The 18081-nt window shown below is 40.0% G+C and overlaps 2 protein-coding genes across 2 annotated transcripts; one reads left to right on the top strand and one right to left on the bottom strand.

The window, feature by feature from the left end:
- Positions 1–6044: 6044 nt before the first annotated feature.
- On the bottom strand, positions 6045–11393 carry eloal (elongin A, like). Its single transcript, XM_030107179.1, has 11 exons — positions 11272–11393; positions 10492–10548; positions 10287–10399; positions 9306–10203; positions 9132–9231; positions 8887–9054; positions 8710–8807; positions 7472–7652; positions 6837–6951; positions 6282–6388; positions 6045–6106 (listed from the first exon to the last, which is right to left on the bottom strand). The coding sequence occupies exons 1-11, from the start codon at positions 11347–11349 to the stop codon at positions 6045–6047; spliced, it is 1977 nt and encodes a 658-aa protein (XP_029963039.1). The 5' UTR covers positions 11350–11393.
- Positions 11394–12574: 1181 nt separating this feature from the next.
- On the top strand, positions 12575–15637 carry klhl31 (kelch-like family member 31). The gene is made up of 3 exons (XM_030106776.1): positions 12575–12638; positions 13480–14685; positions 14771–15637. The coding sequence occupies exons 2-3, from the start codon at positions 13511–13513 to the stop codon at positions 15501–15503; spliced, it is 1908 nt and encodes a 635-aa protein (XP_029962636.1). The 5' UTR covers positions 12575–12638; positions 13480–13510; the 3' UTR covers positions 15504–15637.
- The last annotated feature ends 2444 nt before the right edge of the window (positions 15638–18081 follow it).

Here is an 18081-nt window from a genome sequence, read left to right as displayed (position 1 = left end):
TTTTTCTGTTTGATTTTATTTCTCAAGGTCTTTATATTTTCTACGGTCAACATTAATATTAGGGCCGGCATCACTTTGGTTACATTATTTGGTTCTTTGGTGCTGTTATTAAGCTATTCAGTAGAGTCTTAAGCAGCTTAAGTGGTGCAAATCAAGAACACTATTTTAGGACTTCCAACTTCACACAGAGTAAAATTTAATTCGGTTTTTGTTTACTTTTTTTTTTCACAGTGGAAAGCATGCAGATTATCTTCAAAGTGAAATCAAGTACACAATAAGTCTGATCCTACACTTCCTGCACAAAAATTATTTTCAGCTTTGAATTTCCTTTCCGGAATACAGTGAGGGTGGCTGCACAATCTAGTGGGTCTAAAGTCTACACAGTGATCGACAGCATTGGTGGTCAGTCGGATCTAGACTAGCCAGTGAGTCATTATTTTTTTAACACCTCTAAATCATTTCATTTACACTCACTGGAAACTTTATGATGTATGTTTTACAGTCAAAGTGACCTAGTACACTGTACCATAAAGTCTGTCTGCACCAAGATAATAATTGATAGTGCACACTACATTTTCTGGGTCCAAGATACTAATTAACACATTGCACTGCTGTCTTGGAAAAAAAAAAAAAAGAAAAAGATTATTGTTGACAGACAGAAGAATGCCTACACTGTGAGATTGATTTGATAGGTTTCCATGTGTAAGGATACTTAAATATCACAGACGACCAAAATCAAAGTTCATGTTTTGTAGCACAACTAAGTTCTCCAGTCAAAGAAAGAGCCAGTTTCTCCCAGAGGTCACTCCTTCTGCCTTTGAGCCCATTGATCAGGTCTGAACTTTTCTCAACTAAAGCACTGAGGCATCATCCTTTCAAACAAAAGTTGTCTGGAACAAATTATAATATTCAGATTTTTGGGTCATTGTCTTGCTATAGGATGAACCTCTGATCAATCTGATGTATAGAAATGGATGCTGCAGAGTGATGTGGTAGCAGTTTTGGTGCAGGGGGGGCACTGTAGAAGACACTGACTCTGGATTCACTGAAACAGCTTGAACCATCACACTAACTTCTCCATGTTGAAGAGCTGAAGACACTGTGGAACTACACTTTGACTCACTCAACAGCTTTCAAAGATCCTGGGTGATGAATCTAAAATATTTCATTCTAGTCTTTAGTAGTCCAATGTGTTTCATGGCTCAGAAGAGCCTTATTGTCTTATTCTAGTGTCTTAGAATTGGATTTTATGACAAAGCTCAAATTCCTCTCCTCACAGCTGAAATTGAGACTTGCTTTGCACTTGTGTTGCACCGGCTGTTAACTCTCAGGAAATTGTCTTCTGATTCTGTGGTGGCTTCAGGTCTGCCAAACCTCTTCCTGTCAGAGTTTCAGTTTCTGAGTGTTGTTTGATGATGAAGGAAACTGCACTGACTGACACCCTGACTTGTTAGCATGATGCGCTGTCTCGCTTCCAAAGTTAGCTGTCCTTTTCTCGCCATTGTAAAAGCAACGCACTATGTTCTGCAGTAAAATGCTGTTGAACTGTAGTTCACGATGATATGGCATCGCAGTGTGTTCCAACACTGCTTTCATGCTAACAGAGGGGGTTGTAAGTCATCCAGAAAAGATGGAACACAGAATTATTAGCACCAACCTATTACCCTCCATTGATGCAGGACTTCTTTGAGTCGTTCACCTGCAGTGTATACTTATACCAAACTGAACTACAATTATGAAGTGGTGGAATTTTTGCAGTTTCAGCTGTTTGGCTCCTCCAACATTATTATTTTGCTTGCAAATTGCAAGCCATATGTCAAATACATATTATGGCAGCACTGATAGCACTTACAAGAAATGAGTCAGTCTCCATTGATGGAAATTCTTGAGAGTTTTGTGTCTTTTAGCGTTCTCTGTGTGAGAGCTGGTGAAATATAACAGCAATCACCTGCAAGGAAAGGCACCAGGCAGGTAACGTAGTGGCATTTTATGCATATTTTAATTGAGAAATGATAAGCAACATTTTCTTTCACAATCGTCACCTCAAAACTGCAATATACAAGTAAATGTCTACTGAGCAACAGAGTGTCTACAAGAAATTCTGTTACAAGATTCCACGATAAAGATCTCCATTCAATTCCAGACTGAAGGGTGTTGTTGTGTTGTAACTGAGACTAGTTCAGCCTGTTTCCAGCCTCTTGCACATAAAATTTTGTTTTTGTTTTGTTTTTTTTGTTTTGTTTTTTTGCCAATGGGGCCTTTCAAATGTAAAAAGTCTACTCACAAAGATAGACTGTATTGTCTCTGCTTCCACAGTTAATGAGGCCTGGAAATGATTTTGAGGCCCTGTAAGATGTTTACATTTTTGCGTCACTCACTGGCATGTTGATACAGTCTCTGGAGCTTCATGCATTTTATATTTGAACAAAAGTATTGGTCTTTAATCAGTGTCTATTTGCCTACAAAAATAGATGAGATGTGTATCTCTAATAAACTGCTGCCATGGATTTTTCGTAATTGAGATATCACTTAACACATGAAAGAGTCAGGATTACAAGACTTCTGATGGTTGAAGCATGCTTGAGCTTATTGTGTTCCCTGTTTGTTCTTTAGTTATTGAAAGTTTGATTAAGCATATCATCGTCTTACAAAGCCTTAAACCTTGTCTCACTGCACATTAGGGATCCTTTGAGGTTTTTAAAGTAGGAAGTAAACAGATTCCTGAAGGAAAGCCACAGTCTTCGTGAATATAAGTGTAAAAACTGTAATTTGCTATCAAATGAAATCTAAATTGAATCACCAGAATGTCTGAGATTTGATTAGAGCAGCAGCTCAGAATAGGATTCTTGGGAATTTTACTGTTTTTCTCATTCTATTGGAGTCAGAAACTAATGAGGGTCTCATGACAGACATTTCTTTAAATGCATTTTATGTCGTAACATAACATTTGGCCAGTGAGGCTGAACTGTTGTTTTCATGATATGACAATGATCCCTCTGGCATCCAGAAATTAGGAGAAGCTCAGGAGGGGTGGAAGGGAGGAGGGGCACCATCTTATCATCTTTATTTGAAGAGCTCAGACTTTTAAAACCTTTGGTAAATGAAGAATATCCCAAAGAAAAACATAATCGATATGAGCACCGCCTAATAAAAACAAACAGCAACATGAGGGACTGAAGCAATGTCAGTATAGTCAGAAGTTGTCATGTCTGAAGCAGCTTTGGCCGAAAAGAACTCTTTACGGTTATGTTTTCTCTGATTAACAATTTGCAACCGCAGGCATAAAACATCCATTTGGGAATAACAGATGAAAGTAGATTTCCTGTAGGTGTGAATGTGTGAATTTCTGTGTGTGTCCTGTGACAGGATTTTGAGTTGTCAAGACTGAAATATGTAAGTTATGGGCAAACGATATGATAATGAAGTTAGCTCAACAAGCCAAGCCACATTTTATTGTTAAAAGACTTCACGGAGTCATGTGAAATTATAGTTATTTGTTACAGTTGATTGTAAGGAGTTTTAGTTCCGCTTCTTTGTTGTAAAATGTGGAAAAAACAACTTAGTGTTTCTGCCTGAAGGTTCACAGAAAAGCAGTTTTAATACAGTTTAAGTGTTGAAAAAGTGTGATTCAGGTTATATGTGTGGTATACTTTTTTCTTATAACCATTTAGTGATGCCAGAAGTGTTTTTACCCCAAAATTCCAGAAATATAGTATTCCTCGAAGACTCTGACAGTTCACTCAGAATTAATACATAAAAACTCCAGTGTCATTAAACACAAAACATTCCAAATTCGTAGAAATTGCAAGGAATTATAGTAAAGGTTATACAGTTTTTTTCTAGTTTTTCAAGACAGGTCTGGTTCTCTGATATTTATGAATTAAACTGGTTCCAGGTATCTGTTCTTTATTAATTTAATGTTAATAATACAAAATTTATTGGCAAGAATTTGGATGAAATATAAGACTCATGACCAAAGACTTCAACTTTAAGCAATTTGACTTTCGACTTTTCAAAAACTAACAAGAGATTTCTTACAAATTTCTGAGTGAACTATTCATTTGATCATGTTTAAGTTCACATTTAAATCAGGAAATTGAGATTTGAACATGATGAAATGTTGAAATCGTGACTTTTTTTCTATTTGGTGGCATAACCCTTGACTGCAGTAACTAACAGGAGCCTGTTGATCCATCAACATCCCTAAACCATCGCTTTCTTCATTTGTGATACTACTCCAGGTTGTTGATGTCACTGATACTTTTAGGGTTCTATTCACAGAGCTCACAATATTTCTGTCATCTTCAGGCCTATATCTGTTGCTCATAAGACCAAAGCTTTTTCTTTTTCAGGTTCCCAGTTTGTCCAGTGACTCTGATCTATTTTCCTTCTTTTCTCCCACAGACAGCTCTCTGATCTCCATGCTTGTTTGTCTTAGAAATAAAGTCTTTACAGGATAGACCTAAGGCTAAAACAACTAGTCATGCAGAGCTATTTAATGTTTGAACAATTCACCTAGGGGGCAACAAGAAACACCCGTCAGCCACGTGGTCCAATAGTTTTGGAGGGACTGTGTAGATGTATGTCAAATATGTAAATTCTATAATAGTACAGGTGTTCTTATGCCGCACCTATAAATGTTGGACTCTCACGAGGTCTTAGATTTTCCTCTCATAAAACAGTCTGACCTTGCCTCAAGGATCTTAAAGACGAAGGCTTGAGGTCGAGCGCTGCAGCGCGGCTTACATCACACCCCTAACTGTGTCAGTTAATATTGAACTTTTGTGACTTTGTTTAAACAAATCATATATCACAGACCAGCAGTGACCCTTCGGCTCGTGGCGCAAACAAGTGCACACCTCCACCTTGGTTACGTGCTGCGGCTCACAGCTGTGCCTGAACTTCAATTTATAAGAAATTCACAATAACAGCAGTAATTTGTCAACAAATCTGTTAATAATCACCATATGTTCTGCACAATTAAAGTGACATATAGCTTTTATTTCAGTTTCTAAGAGAATAAAAATAACTACTTGTATTATTGATCTAACTGTTCTGGTAATCCAGCTTAACCTTTAAGGTCATGTAAAGCACACTGAGGTCCCCTGGTGGAGGGACTGGTTCATGAATAACCTCGAGGCATCCGTTTCCTCCCTACCTGGTCAGCACCCAGTCTCCTCTTTATGTGAAAAAATCTGACACAGCTCCAAAAGAGTTCAGCTTGAAATTAAACTGAAAATACAGACTATGTAATATTTACAAATATTTTTCATTATTAGAAAGAATGATAAACATTTTATTGGTAAAACTGTGTGGATCAGTTTGTTTGCTGTGAAGCTCCAAGAGCCAAAAAAAACAATGAACTGCTACTATCCAGCCAGAATTTATTAAACCCCAGTTCTGACAAATACATTGTTCAGTTTGCCCTTAGATCATTGGATTTGATTGCAACACTTGTTCAGTATTAAGGTTTTAAATAAACTGCATTATATTAATAGATTTCTGGTATTTAAATTGAGCATTATTCAAAAGCAAGGCTGAATACTGTATAAACCATGAATATATTACAGTTCAACTCCACACCAATGCAAAAATCTCTGAAAAGTTTGGGACACAAGCTTGAATTTAAATATTCTAATTCAAAACTAAAGTGTTCCTGGCAGAATTTACAGCAGGGCTACTGTACTGGATCGTATTTGATCACTTACCACAATTATTTCAGCTGTTGTGTAGGAGACAGGACTGCTGAAGCGTGGCTGTGTATCAGAGGAATAAAAATAAACTGGGCATCCTGTAGAGGGAGCCACAGCTCATCAAATAACTTTAGGACTGATTGCGCTCAAGGTGTGAGACAAAAATCCAAACGGAGTGAATTTGCCGACTTCATTGTCCATTTATTCATGTCAATTCACAGAAAATAAACAGTTATTACCTGTATGGATGGACAAACAAAGAAACATAATGTAACATAGGCCCAATAGTGTCCGAAGTGAATGAAAGAAGAATTCTGCAAAGCCACTCTGAATGAAGACATTGACGAGCAGCTATCTGCGCTGTAGCTGTTTCTTGAATGCCTTTAAGGACTTGGCCATCATTGGAGCCATTCCTGTGAAAGAGAGAAAAAAATATATAACTTTTAGGTAAAGTCAAAGCAGGAAGACTGAAACATGAAGCTATTTTACACTACTGACTGCAGGTGAAACATAAGTGGGCAGTCTGACAGGTGTTAAAAGCAATATAAACAATATCTTAAATTTCATCTACAGCAGTTATCAGCTCACTCATTTTTTTCCGAGGATCTTGTGAACCGCTTGCCCCTGAGCAGCTGCTGGTGCTGCTGCTGGGCTCACTGCAATTCAGCCTTGATCGGTTCTCCTGTGCCTTGACACTGCAACCAAACATAGGAAATGTTCAACAGTCTGATGTACGACACAAACACCTGATGAATCACACCAAGAAACTGGAGAGCAAAACACTTCATGTTGTCACAGTAAAAACTCAAGGCCATCTTCAGACAGAAAAATAAAACTCTATCCAGCATATTGCTCCAATTGGGTCACCCAGAAAGTATTTCACTCACTGTTATCACTCGCCAGTTATTTAATCGCCTTGGGGTTACATGATTTGATGTGGAACAAGTGAGGACAAACATTAGCAGGTGTTCATCGTTTAGTGAAAGCAGATAAAAGCACATTAGTGCCCCGGATTGGTTCCTGTACTATCTGGTTTGTTTAAAGTTGTCCTAATTAAGAAAGAAAAAAAGAAAATCTATGGAAATTATTAACGAGCCAACAAAAAAACCGAGACATTTGTGTGTTTGTGAGGCAGAAAAGCACCTGCACTTGGGCTGATGAGGCTGCTGAACTGCAGTTCCATGAAGTTCCTGCTGAATTCGCACGTCTCTGGGTGGCTTGGCGACGGTGTGAATAAACGCCATCTTCAACTGACGACCTAAAGAAAAACTGCATTATGGAGCATCACGTGGACTCAACACTTTTCTTTGCTATAAGATACTTTTTTTTATATATTTCAGTGATCTTTTTGTTCATATAAAGATAAATGAAAGTTATGAGAAGGTGTATTGGTTGCTTAAAAGTAAATTCGGTACAATTTGAAATCAGAGTAAAATAGCTTTACCCAAAAGGAAACGTAATTAGGAACATGTAGCACATTTTAATTGTAATCATAATAGCTTCAATTCAAGATAAACTGAACTTCTAAAACGCTCTCATATTTACAGTTGTACTTGTATTTTACGACATATGGGGAAGTTCTAAACACGGCAGGGCTCAAAATATAACTACATAAGAAAATATATGAAAGCATCTGTTTAAAAGAAATGGAGGGAAAAAATTAAGTACTGTAATTTTTTAGATCAGCATTTGTTAATAGAATTATCTGCACTGACTTTCAGATTTTTTTTCAGATCCACCAAGAAATGAAACGGTTGCACTCGGTGTAAAACACCTACCTTGAGGTTTCCTCGATTGTGCTGAGACGATGGTTTTTGTAAGTCTCTTCAGTTTCATTTCCCTTTCCTTAGACAGCCGGACGTACATCTCCTTCCATGATTCATACTCTTGAAGTTTGGAGTCTTTAAAGTCCCTCTGACAGTGTTTTCCCCATAAGTGGTCGGTAACTCCAATGTAGCCCTACACAGAGAGAGAGCATTCTCAAACAAATCTCTCAGCATTTTTCTCATTACAGCGCAACAAGTAGAAACACTAAGTCAACAAATCGGCCCACATTCAGAGGTAAAATGCTCTTTGACACCATTCAAAGGCTCCTGATGATTTGGCACATTTCAGCACATGAAGTCTAACAGCTGGGTTGAAGGTCGGGTCATTGAGCTAAACGTTGCTGTAAGCGAGATGTGCGGCCCGAGAGCTTATTATTTATGCCAAGTGTGATGGCTGAAACCGAAAAGCTGCACTCTGGAGTCATACAATTTACAAAACAAAGCATGTTGATACTCGGGGACGAGGAGCACCTCGCTACTGAAATAGGCCAGAGGGAGACAGCAAGGCAAATATGCAAACAACGAAGTGCATGTGGAGAACAAACGGCCACAGTGCTGTTTCGGCCGACACAAGGAACTTGTTGAATATTGTGTTACTGAAATACAGAAACTGCAGATACTGAAATGGCACAACAAATGAAACTGATCCACAGTTACTTCTGTAATAATTGTTTGATTCCATTAAAAAATGTCAGGTTCTTTTTGAAGTGTTTCAAGTTTTTAGAGTCTGCAGTCAGAATGTGCTACATAAAACTGACATGGCAAATTTAACTCATTTCTACTCCTGCCTACAGCCTGTAGAGAACAAAAAGCTGTCTTGAGATGATTTCCATTTTACTGCAGCTTTGCACATCTTTTGTATAGAAAGACAACGATCCTTGTGAAAGTGTATAATAGTTTTAGTTAAATCACAATGTCAAAATTAGTTGGAGAGATTGATTAAACATGATAAATATATTAAACTACATGTTCTTTCAGAAGAGAGGTTAAATAGGTATGACAGATTCTCTGTACTATTTGCACAGCATATATATTTGTTTTATATTAACAAATTTATAGAAGGTGTTTTTGAGGAACGTCGGAATGAAGCATGGAGCCTCGTGCACACCCAGGGCTGGACAGGTTCACACAATAAAGACGCAAGAAACTGCAGCGCAGACGCCGTGCGTCCTTTTCTGTCACATTCTTACTGGGTTGCATTCTTCGATGTGCAGCAGCTGCTCCGGAGTGCACCTCTCCAACACCGGCTCCAGGATTTCAAATGGGACTCCACCGGTTTCATGAAGCACTGAGAAGAGACCGTGAAGCCTAAATATAACTCCGACACAAGCAACGACGTGGGGTCTCATGCCCAGAAACACACTCACGGTTGATATTGTTCTGAAGCGTGCGGATACACTGCTGGTACAAGCTCATCATGGCCGGGAGGAAAGCAGCCTTGGCACCAGAGTACACCTGCATCTTCTTGTGGAGTCGTTGACCAGTGAAGACAGTGGAGTCCTCGGAGGCCTCACAGATGTCGGACTCCTTCTCAACTTCAAATTTAAAAAGAAAAAGATATTTAAAAAAATAAAAGGAGGAGGAACAGCAGTATTTGTTAGAAATATGGTACCTTTCCTTTCAAAGTAGTCCACGGTGAATGGGTTGTCACACTCAGGCAGAGCAGCAGGTAAGGGAACATCCTTCAAGTGCATCATAGTCAACTGAAAGTTCTGAAAAGGAAGGCATGCTTCCATATAGTCTGCGCTATCAAAATTAGAACCTTTAGAATCATTGTTAAATGTACCTGTTTCGGCGAGACGACAGGTGACTTGATATTATCCTCAACAGGATCCTTTACCTTTTGCTGACCGACGTCTCTTTTGGCTGGTTTTTTGGCTGGTTTCTTCCCCGTGGACTTTTTGATCTTGAAAACATTCTGGTCATAGTTCAAGAAAGATTCAAACGACATGGAAGATTCCTGATGATCACTCTCACTTTCAGGGGGATTTTTTTTGGACTTTTTATGATCCGAGCGCTTTTTACCATCACACTCTGCTCTGTATTTGAGAGTGTCATGTTTTTCAGCATTCGATTGTTTTCTTTTGCATTTTGGGGTTCCCAGATTCCTTGACGTTCCTGGTGATCCGTCATCTTTGGTCCCTTTGGATGTTTTTGGTGGTTTGTCACCGAACTGAAAAGGTTCCGTTTCTTTCTGTGCCGATTCTTTTGAAAACTTAGATTCCTTCTGTGATCTTTGACTTTCATATGTGCCTTTTAACTTCTTTCTGGAATCAACGTTGGACTTTTGAGGGTCTTCTAGTTCTTTGTTTCCATTGGAAGTTTCACGATCTCCTGATTTTCTCTCAGTCTGGTCGCACTTTTTCTTCTTCTTCGACACAGCAGAGTTTTCAATTTTGCATGCCCGGATTTCCTCTGTTTTCGTTATGTCCTGAGGAACCTTTTCATTTTCTTGCTTGGGTTTTTCAGCATTCTTGTTCTCACGCTTTTTTCTTTTGCGCTCTTCACGCTGTGCTTTGTCTGAATCCATTTTCCTGTTCTCGTCAGATGAATCTTGATTCTTTCCATTCGATGTTAAACAATTATTGTTAATGTCATTCTCCAAATCTCTATTCATTGTAGATCTTTGATCATTCAGTTTCTCTTTCACAGGAACACTGCCTGAAAACTCCTCATCAGCATGTCTGCAACAAGAGACATTTACAAGGACAAGATGTAAAACACGAATGAATTAATGTATCAAAATATCAAGTTCAATGCACCTCACCTTGTGGAGTCCTTCAACATCAATTTCTTCCAACCTGTAACCAGCGACTTGGCAATCTCTCCAGCTTCTTTATGTTTGCGCAAGGAATTAACCGCTTTGCCAATTCCAGTTTCCTAATTTTCATTCAAACACCACTTAATGCAGTTAGGAAAAACTACAACATGAAACTTCAACAACAAATCCATTTTCAGCAGTAAAGACTCACAACAAGAACGTCTAAGGTGATATCCAGCTTCTTCAGCTTCTCCAAGATTTTTAGAACCTGAAGATAAAGATAATTATCCATGTTTTTATGGATTACATTACAGAATGTTTGAGAGCATTTAGACACAGTTTGACACATTGGAATGTAATAAAAACTTGGAGTTGCCAAATATGGCAGCCTTGGTTTAGGATCACCACAGTTGCTGATTGTGCATTCAAAGCAGGAGCTATGTATGGGATCCTCACACACCCACTTAGGCTGCTCCTTTTACTGTGTACTATAAATGGATAGCGCTATTGCCTGCTTTTACGCTCAAACACCACCTTGATAACTATTTAGAAGAGTTCAAGCCCTGTATGCAACTCTTCTGTTTGAAACTGTTTGGATGGAATTGCATAAACATGACAAAATAAGCTTTAGTAAACCGAAGTTACAGCCTACCAAAGTGTCCCACCACCTTTACTGATGATGGACAGCAGCCATAAGTTGAACAACTGGACGAGCTGCCAATTTTAGAAGCAAAGCGCCTCCCATTTCAGCAGGCTGACCATCCCAGCGAGGCGTTTCACAGCCCTGAGACGGAAACGACAATCGAGTCCAGTTTTTTAGCAATGATAAAAGACCCAAGAGCAGGTTTAAAAAAAAGTTTTTAAGGGTCTGGTGTAACTGCAAGTGGTTTTGGATTGATATTAACTGTGTTTTGCCCTAAATGTTTTTTTTTTTTTCTATTCTGTTCACATAATTTGAGTAAATAAATAAATAAATACACGGTTAATCTACCGTAGCAGGCTCTGGTGTGTCTGAGAGCTGAAGTTTGAACAGCATGATTTTCTTCCTCACGTCTCCGCTCGCGGCCATCACGATGGTTCACGTGCATCTGCCTTCACACACCTGGCCGCGCGCCCGCTGATCACACCGTTATAATGGGCGGAGTCGGCGCGAGGAAACATATCCACGGAGTTTTAGAAGCCGAAAATAACCACAGCAGTTCAGATGTATGGCATGATAATGAGTGCCTCAAATCCCCTATTAGCAAAAAAATACAAAAAAAAAAAGTGAAGTCAAAATCCAGCAGGCACGCCCACAGTGGGCAGTGTCTTGTATTGTTGTGCAAAACTATTTTAGAATTTCTGACTCTTTGATAAGAGATTTTTATTCCCGAATTTACAGATTAATCAGGATGCAGTTTGCAAATTTGCAAAATGAATATAATGCAATTCAAAACCCTGTGTCCTATTATTTTCTACCATCCCTAAACAGTAAGCCAAGATTTCAGAAACAAACTCCCTCACTTTGCACTAAGCAAATCACGTTTTTTGAAATTTTTCTTTCTGTATATATATATTTTTTTTTCTTTTATCATCTTGTCTTTAGGTCTTTGTCCTTTGCATATATCCTTCAGGACTGTCCATTCCAACAAACACAGCATTAGATGGACAAGTAAAGACCTGAGATTTCATCCACACTCGTCTGCTGATCTGCAATTACATCATCCAAAACATCACATTTTTAATAATTGTATTTATATAGTTTGATTTAAGTGTTTCAAAGAATTGTGAGCTCTCTCTGCCAGTGAACGGTGTCTTTTGACGACTTGCGGATGAGTTACTTCATCATCCAAGCTGTTACTCTTTCTCTTTTCAAGGAAAGACCAGAAATATGCTTCTTTTTGTGCTTTGCAGTTCATGACCATGGATTTAAAAAAAAAATAAAAATAAAACTCCATCTCTGATGACACCTCAGTGTCCTCAGAGTCTAAGTCAGTGTTTTGCTTGCTTTCTATTAAACTCTCCAACATTAACCCGCTACAAAATCCATTCTACCTTCAACTATTTTTTTTTTTTTTTTTTTTTTTGCCCATGGAAGAAGACCAAGTCAAATTCATTATTTGGACCAATTTGTGATGCACCTCAAGTTCCCTGCAATATTTTGAAATGAAACTTCCAGGGAGCTACATGTCAGGGAATGCATGGTCCCTGCTTTTTGGCACACGCATTGCTCAATGTGCATTTGATTGGCACTCAGGCCCATGGAGGAGGAGTTAAGTGTCTGTCTCTTTCAGCAGAGGTGACTACTGGTCTCTCTCTCCTGCTCCAGTAACTGGAGGCACAAGTTCTTTCTTCACCAGCCTCAGCTTTATTTGATTGGTGAGTTGATCTTTATCATGATTAATTCCTATGTTAATGGTCAAAAGACTACCTGAATCAGTATGTTTCAATATTTACATTAACTTTTTTTTATTTTATTTTATAGTTTCTGTCTAAATAAGACATCAGACTTAGAAATAAATTCTGTAAAGCTGCTGTTGAAGTGAGTTCCACCCTTAAATGTGTATTTAATGAGCTGGAAGTTGACTACTAGTAGTTTGACTGTTATGGGTAAACTGTGAGTGGCTGTTTTCACAAAAACTTTTAAATTGTGTATTTTATGTTAATTGCAGACTTATTTACGACAATTTTGAAATAATTTAAAAAGGAATAATGAGAAAAAGAACACTTTGCCCTAATGTGAACTTAAACAGACAGAGGACATGAGGCCTGCTGCTCATGTCTCAAAGTCTATAAAAGGAACGTCATGGGGGAGCCGTCCAGTGTGGCTATTCCTGGACGTACTGCTGATAAATTGTGACAGATGCAAAGAGGGACATGTTGATGCACTCGCAAACTTCAGCATCACCTGGTTGCACGTGTTTTTGAGATAACAAACGTGAAGCTGTATCTAATTAAAATTCACCAACTTTGCAATATAAAAAGGTTCATCCTAAAATGTTGAGCTGATATTTGATGATATCACGTATTTTTAGGTTCAATAACACCTTGACACATTGTGTTGGTCAATTCTGTTTACTAGCACAAATCCACACAGTACATGTCACATACATTACATTTGTTCAAGTGCTATTACATATAAATGTGAGTATCATCATATAGTTGTGATGGATATTGTTTGGTGAAGCCTAAACTGTGTTTTGTGTATGTATATTTTCAGAAGGTCTGGGGTGTGTCCTGCTGCAACAGCCATGGCACCCAAAAAGAACAAGACAACCAAGAAGAGCAAAGCGGACATCAATGACATGACCATAATGGTCGAGAACAGTCCCATCAACAAGATTAATGGTCTAAACACTCTGTTAGAAGGAGGAAATGGCTTCAGTTGCATTTCAACTGAAGTCACCGATTCTGTTTATGCCCCGAACCTCCTGGAGGGCTTGAGCAACATGAGAAATGAAAGTTTCCTCTGTGATCTCACAGTCGCCACAAAATCAAAGTCTTTTGATGTCCACAAGGTTGTCATGGCCTCCTGCAGCGGATACATCAGAGAAATCTTGAAGAAGGAGCCAACCCTCCAGAATATTGACCTGAATGACCTCTCGCCCGTCGGTCTTGCCACTGCAATTACCTATGCATACTCAGGAAAGCTCACGCTTTCTCTCTACAGCATTGGCAGCACTATTGCTGCAGCCATGCTGCTGCAGATCGGCACCTTAGTGAAGATGTGCAGCGATTTCCTCATGCAGGAGCTCAGCGTAGAGAACTGCATGTATGTGGCAAACATTTCTGATGCCTACGATCTCAAAGAAACCAAGTCGGCGGCTCAGAAGTTCATGCGGGAGAACTTTATTGAATTTTCCGAGATGGAGCAGTTCTTGAAGCTCACCTATGAGCAGATCAGTGAATTCCTCTCAGATGATTCCCTGCAGCTCCCCTCTGAGATCACAGCCTTCCAGATTGCCATGAAGTGGCTGGACTTTGACGAGAAAAGGTTAAAGCATGCAGCGGACCTCCTCACCCATATCCGCTTTGGTACTATCTCCGCTCAAGACCTGGTGAATCATGTTCAGAGTGTGCCAAGGATGATGCAAGACTCTGAGTGCCACCGTCTCCTTGTTGATGCAATGAATTACCATCTGCTGCCATATCAACAGAACATCCTCCAGTCACGCAGAACAAAGGTACGTGGCGGCCTGAAGGTGATCCTCACTGTAGGCGGACGTCCGGCCTTGACAGAAAAATCTCTCAGCAAAGACGTTCTCTACAGAGATGCAGACAACGTGTGGAATAAGTTGACAGAGATGCCAGCAAAGAGCTTCAATCAGTGCGTGGCAGTACTGGATGGCTTTCTGTACGTGGCAGGAGGCGAGGACCAGAACGATGCAAGAAACCAGGCTAAACATGCTGTGAGCAACTTCTGCAGGTAAAAACTGAGTCAAATTCAAAATTAGTCTTTGTCTTGTTGTTTTAGAAATGATCAAATTCTGAATATCTCTCATTTTATCCAGGTATGATCCCCGCTTCAACACTTGGATTCACCTGAGCAACATGATCCAAAGGCGTACCCACTTCAGCCTCAACACCTTTAACGGCCTCCTGTTTGCCATTGGAGGGCGTAATGCCGATGGCGTTCAGGCCTCTGTGGAGTGCTACGTGCCCTCATCTAACCAGTGGCAGTTGAAAGCTCCCATGGAGGTACCCCGCTGCTGCCACGCCAGCTCGGTCATCGATGGCAAGATCCTTGTATCTGGAGGCTACATCAATAACGCCTACTCCAGGGCTGTGTGCTCCTACGACCCCTCCACCGACACCTGGCAGGACAAGAGCAGTCTGAGCACGCCCAGAGGCTGGCACTGCGCTGCCACCGTGGGAGACCGAGCTTATGCTATCGGCGGGAGCCAGTTAGGAGGTCGTGGCGAGAGGGTTGATGTCCTCGCCGTCGAATCTTACAACCCTCACAATGGCCAGTGGAGCTACTGCACGCCTCTTCACACAGGAGTGAGCACGGCCGGCATTTCCACTTTGAACAACAAGGTCTATCTCCTGGGAGGATGGAACGAGGGCGAAAAGAAGTACAAGAAATGCATTCAGGTTTACAACCCCGACCTCAATGAATGGACTGAGGATGACGAATTGCCAGAGGCTACAGTCGGCATTTCGTGCTGTGTCGTCACCATCCCCACACGGAAAACACGAGAATCCAGAGCCAGTTCAGTTTCTTCTGCACCAGTCAGTATATAGTGATTTAAATCATAGCAGTTATGTAGTTTAAATGTCCAATGGCTTCCAGCTTGTCTGTTGCATAATTCTGGTGCTTGACTCTTATTAAATAGTCATCAGCTATCCTTTAGATGGGAATAGATTGACGTAATGGAAAAAAGGGGTAGGGGTGGGCACATTCTTTTTTTTTTATAATCGAAAACAACTTCATTCATATTCTAAACAGTAAAATCATTAATATTTTTGATAATTGGTATTTCTGACATTATAAATTGAAAATAATGTTAATCTCCAAGACAGACCATTAAAAATGTATTCTTTAAAAAAGGAGTTGACAAAGATTTGCCTGGGGCCAATTCAGCTGGCTGGCATCATTTAATCCTTTTTTTTTTCTTTCTTTTTTTGTACAGCAGTATAAATAAAAACAATCATTGGGTGTAATAAAGCACAATTGATGATGAAATGCATATATTACATCCATCTTTTTTCCCATGTTAATGTAAATGCTATTGGATTGTCTGACCAGTCTGATAATGGTAACTATAGCTACTGTGATTCTCAGATACTCAGATACTTGAACAGAACAATGAGAAACTGGAGCTGAAGTGGTGTTGGCTTTGCCTACCAGGAGTAGGTGACAACGATTCGTGCTGAAACACATCACACACTCAGACTGCAGTTTGTTTGCATGTTTTTTCAGATGCAGCAGTCGGCAGTCTGGTGTTTGATGGTGCACAATCGCCACAAATACGATCGGTGTGGAGACAACGGATTCTGTGTGGAAAGTGCTGAAATGATGAGGTTGAATGGGTGTAGATGTGAAAGTAAACAAAACAATTTTGTAAAATGAAAACTATAACTCAGGAGTGACGTTCAGAGCCTGAGCTTTCCTGGAAGTCAGTTCTCTGAATTTCCCTGACTGCTCATGTCTTTCCTTTTTTTTTTTTTTTTTTTTTTTTGCTGGTTTATAAATTAAAGAGATGAAGTGTAAGCTACTTTGAGCCATGGTCCTTCATTCAAACTCTTCTGAACTCTTCGGTAAAATTAGTCAAATAGTTGTCGGTATCTGACTGGCATGGCTGACAAATGAGCCAAACACACAACTCAGAAACAGATGTGGTCTTGGACAGTTTATACTCAGCTGAAGGCAGATCAGGGTTCAGCATATGGGTAAACAGTCAGCTTGGCGAAAACAACAGACGAGGGGTATTCAAAAACATAAAGCAACACTAAGGAACTTTCAGTTTTCGTTGATTTTGGCGGCGCCAGTGGACAAAAGCGGTAGTGTTTTGCCTGAACGAATACTACAGTTCCCATGAGGAGCGCGTGGCTTCGTAAAATGCTGCTCCCGGTGGCATGCTGTTGGACTGAACTCACCTACATTTGTTTCCAGTGGATGTGTGAATGACGGATAACGATGAGGTAATGAATCTAATGGTGGCTAAACAATGTTATATCATGATGTGACGCATGCCGTAAAGCAGTGCGCACATTTGGAGTTTTTTAGTGTGCAGGGTTCCTACCACCCTCCTCACAGTTGCTTAGTCCAAGTGAAAGCAATACTGACGCCCTCAGCCCGTGACAGAGGGGTCATAAGTCGATGTATCATCACAAAAGGTATTAAAGTAACACTAAGGAACTTTCAGTTTCCGTTGATTTTGGCGGCGCCAGTGGACAAAAGCGGTAGTGTTTTGCCTAAAGGAATACTACAGTTCCCATGAGGACTAGTGCGTGACGTCGTAAAATGCTGCTCCCGGTGGCATGCTGTCAGACTGAACTCGCCTACATTTGTTTCCAGTGGCTGTGTGAAGGACGGATAGCGACGAGGTAATGAATCTAATGGTGGCTAAACAATATTATATCATAATGTGACGCATGCCGTGTGCTGGGTTCCTACCACCCTCCTCACAGTTTCTTAGTCCAAGTGAAAGCAATACTGACGCCCTCAGCCCGTGACAGAGGGGTCATTCAACCCGTTGTAAGTCGATGTATCATCACAAAAGATATTAAAATGTTTTATTAAGGTTGAAAAGTTCCTTAGTGTCGCTTTAAAATGTTTTATTAAGGTTGAAAAGTTCCTTAGTGTCGCTTTAAGTCAAAAGCAAGCAATGGTCAAACCACAAGAGGCAGGAACACAAACGATGCACGGTACAGACATGTGACATATAGAGACAGACTCACATTGGACAAGACTGACACACACACACACACACACACACACACACACACACACACACAGAACACAATCAAGGATAAGGGAGGGAGGAGGACACAAGAATGAAGTCAGATCAGCTCGTGAAACCAGAGCAGTTACCTGAGAGCACTGCAAGCCACAACATAAAACATGAATGTACAAAAGTATGAAAAACACTAGAATGAACTAGAACCAGGAATTAAAAGAGAACCTGACACAAAACTAGATGTATATAGCATGATTTCACACTGACATACCTGTTACAGTGAAAGCTACCAACTGCTTTTGACCCTTGTACATAATGTATCAAGGTTTTTTTTCCCCCCTCTGTTTGACGTCTGCATTGGCAAAGGTTTTTGAAAATAAAGTTCAATTCATCATCATATTCTGAGTCACATTTCAGAC

This window comes from Salarias fasciatus, chromosome 13 (genome assembly GCF_902148845.1).
Source record: "Salarias fasciatus chromosome 13, fSalaFa1.1, whole genome shotgun sequence".
NCBI classification, from domain to species: domain Eukaryota; kingdom Metazoa; phylum Chordata; class Actinopteri; order Blenniiformes; family Blenniidae; genus Salarias; species Salarias fasciatus.
Note: the sequence above shows the minus strand (reverse complement) of the source record. Positions and strands in the feature narration are given on the sequence as shown.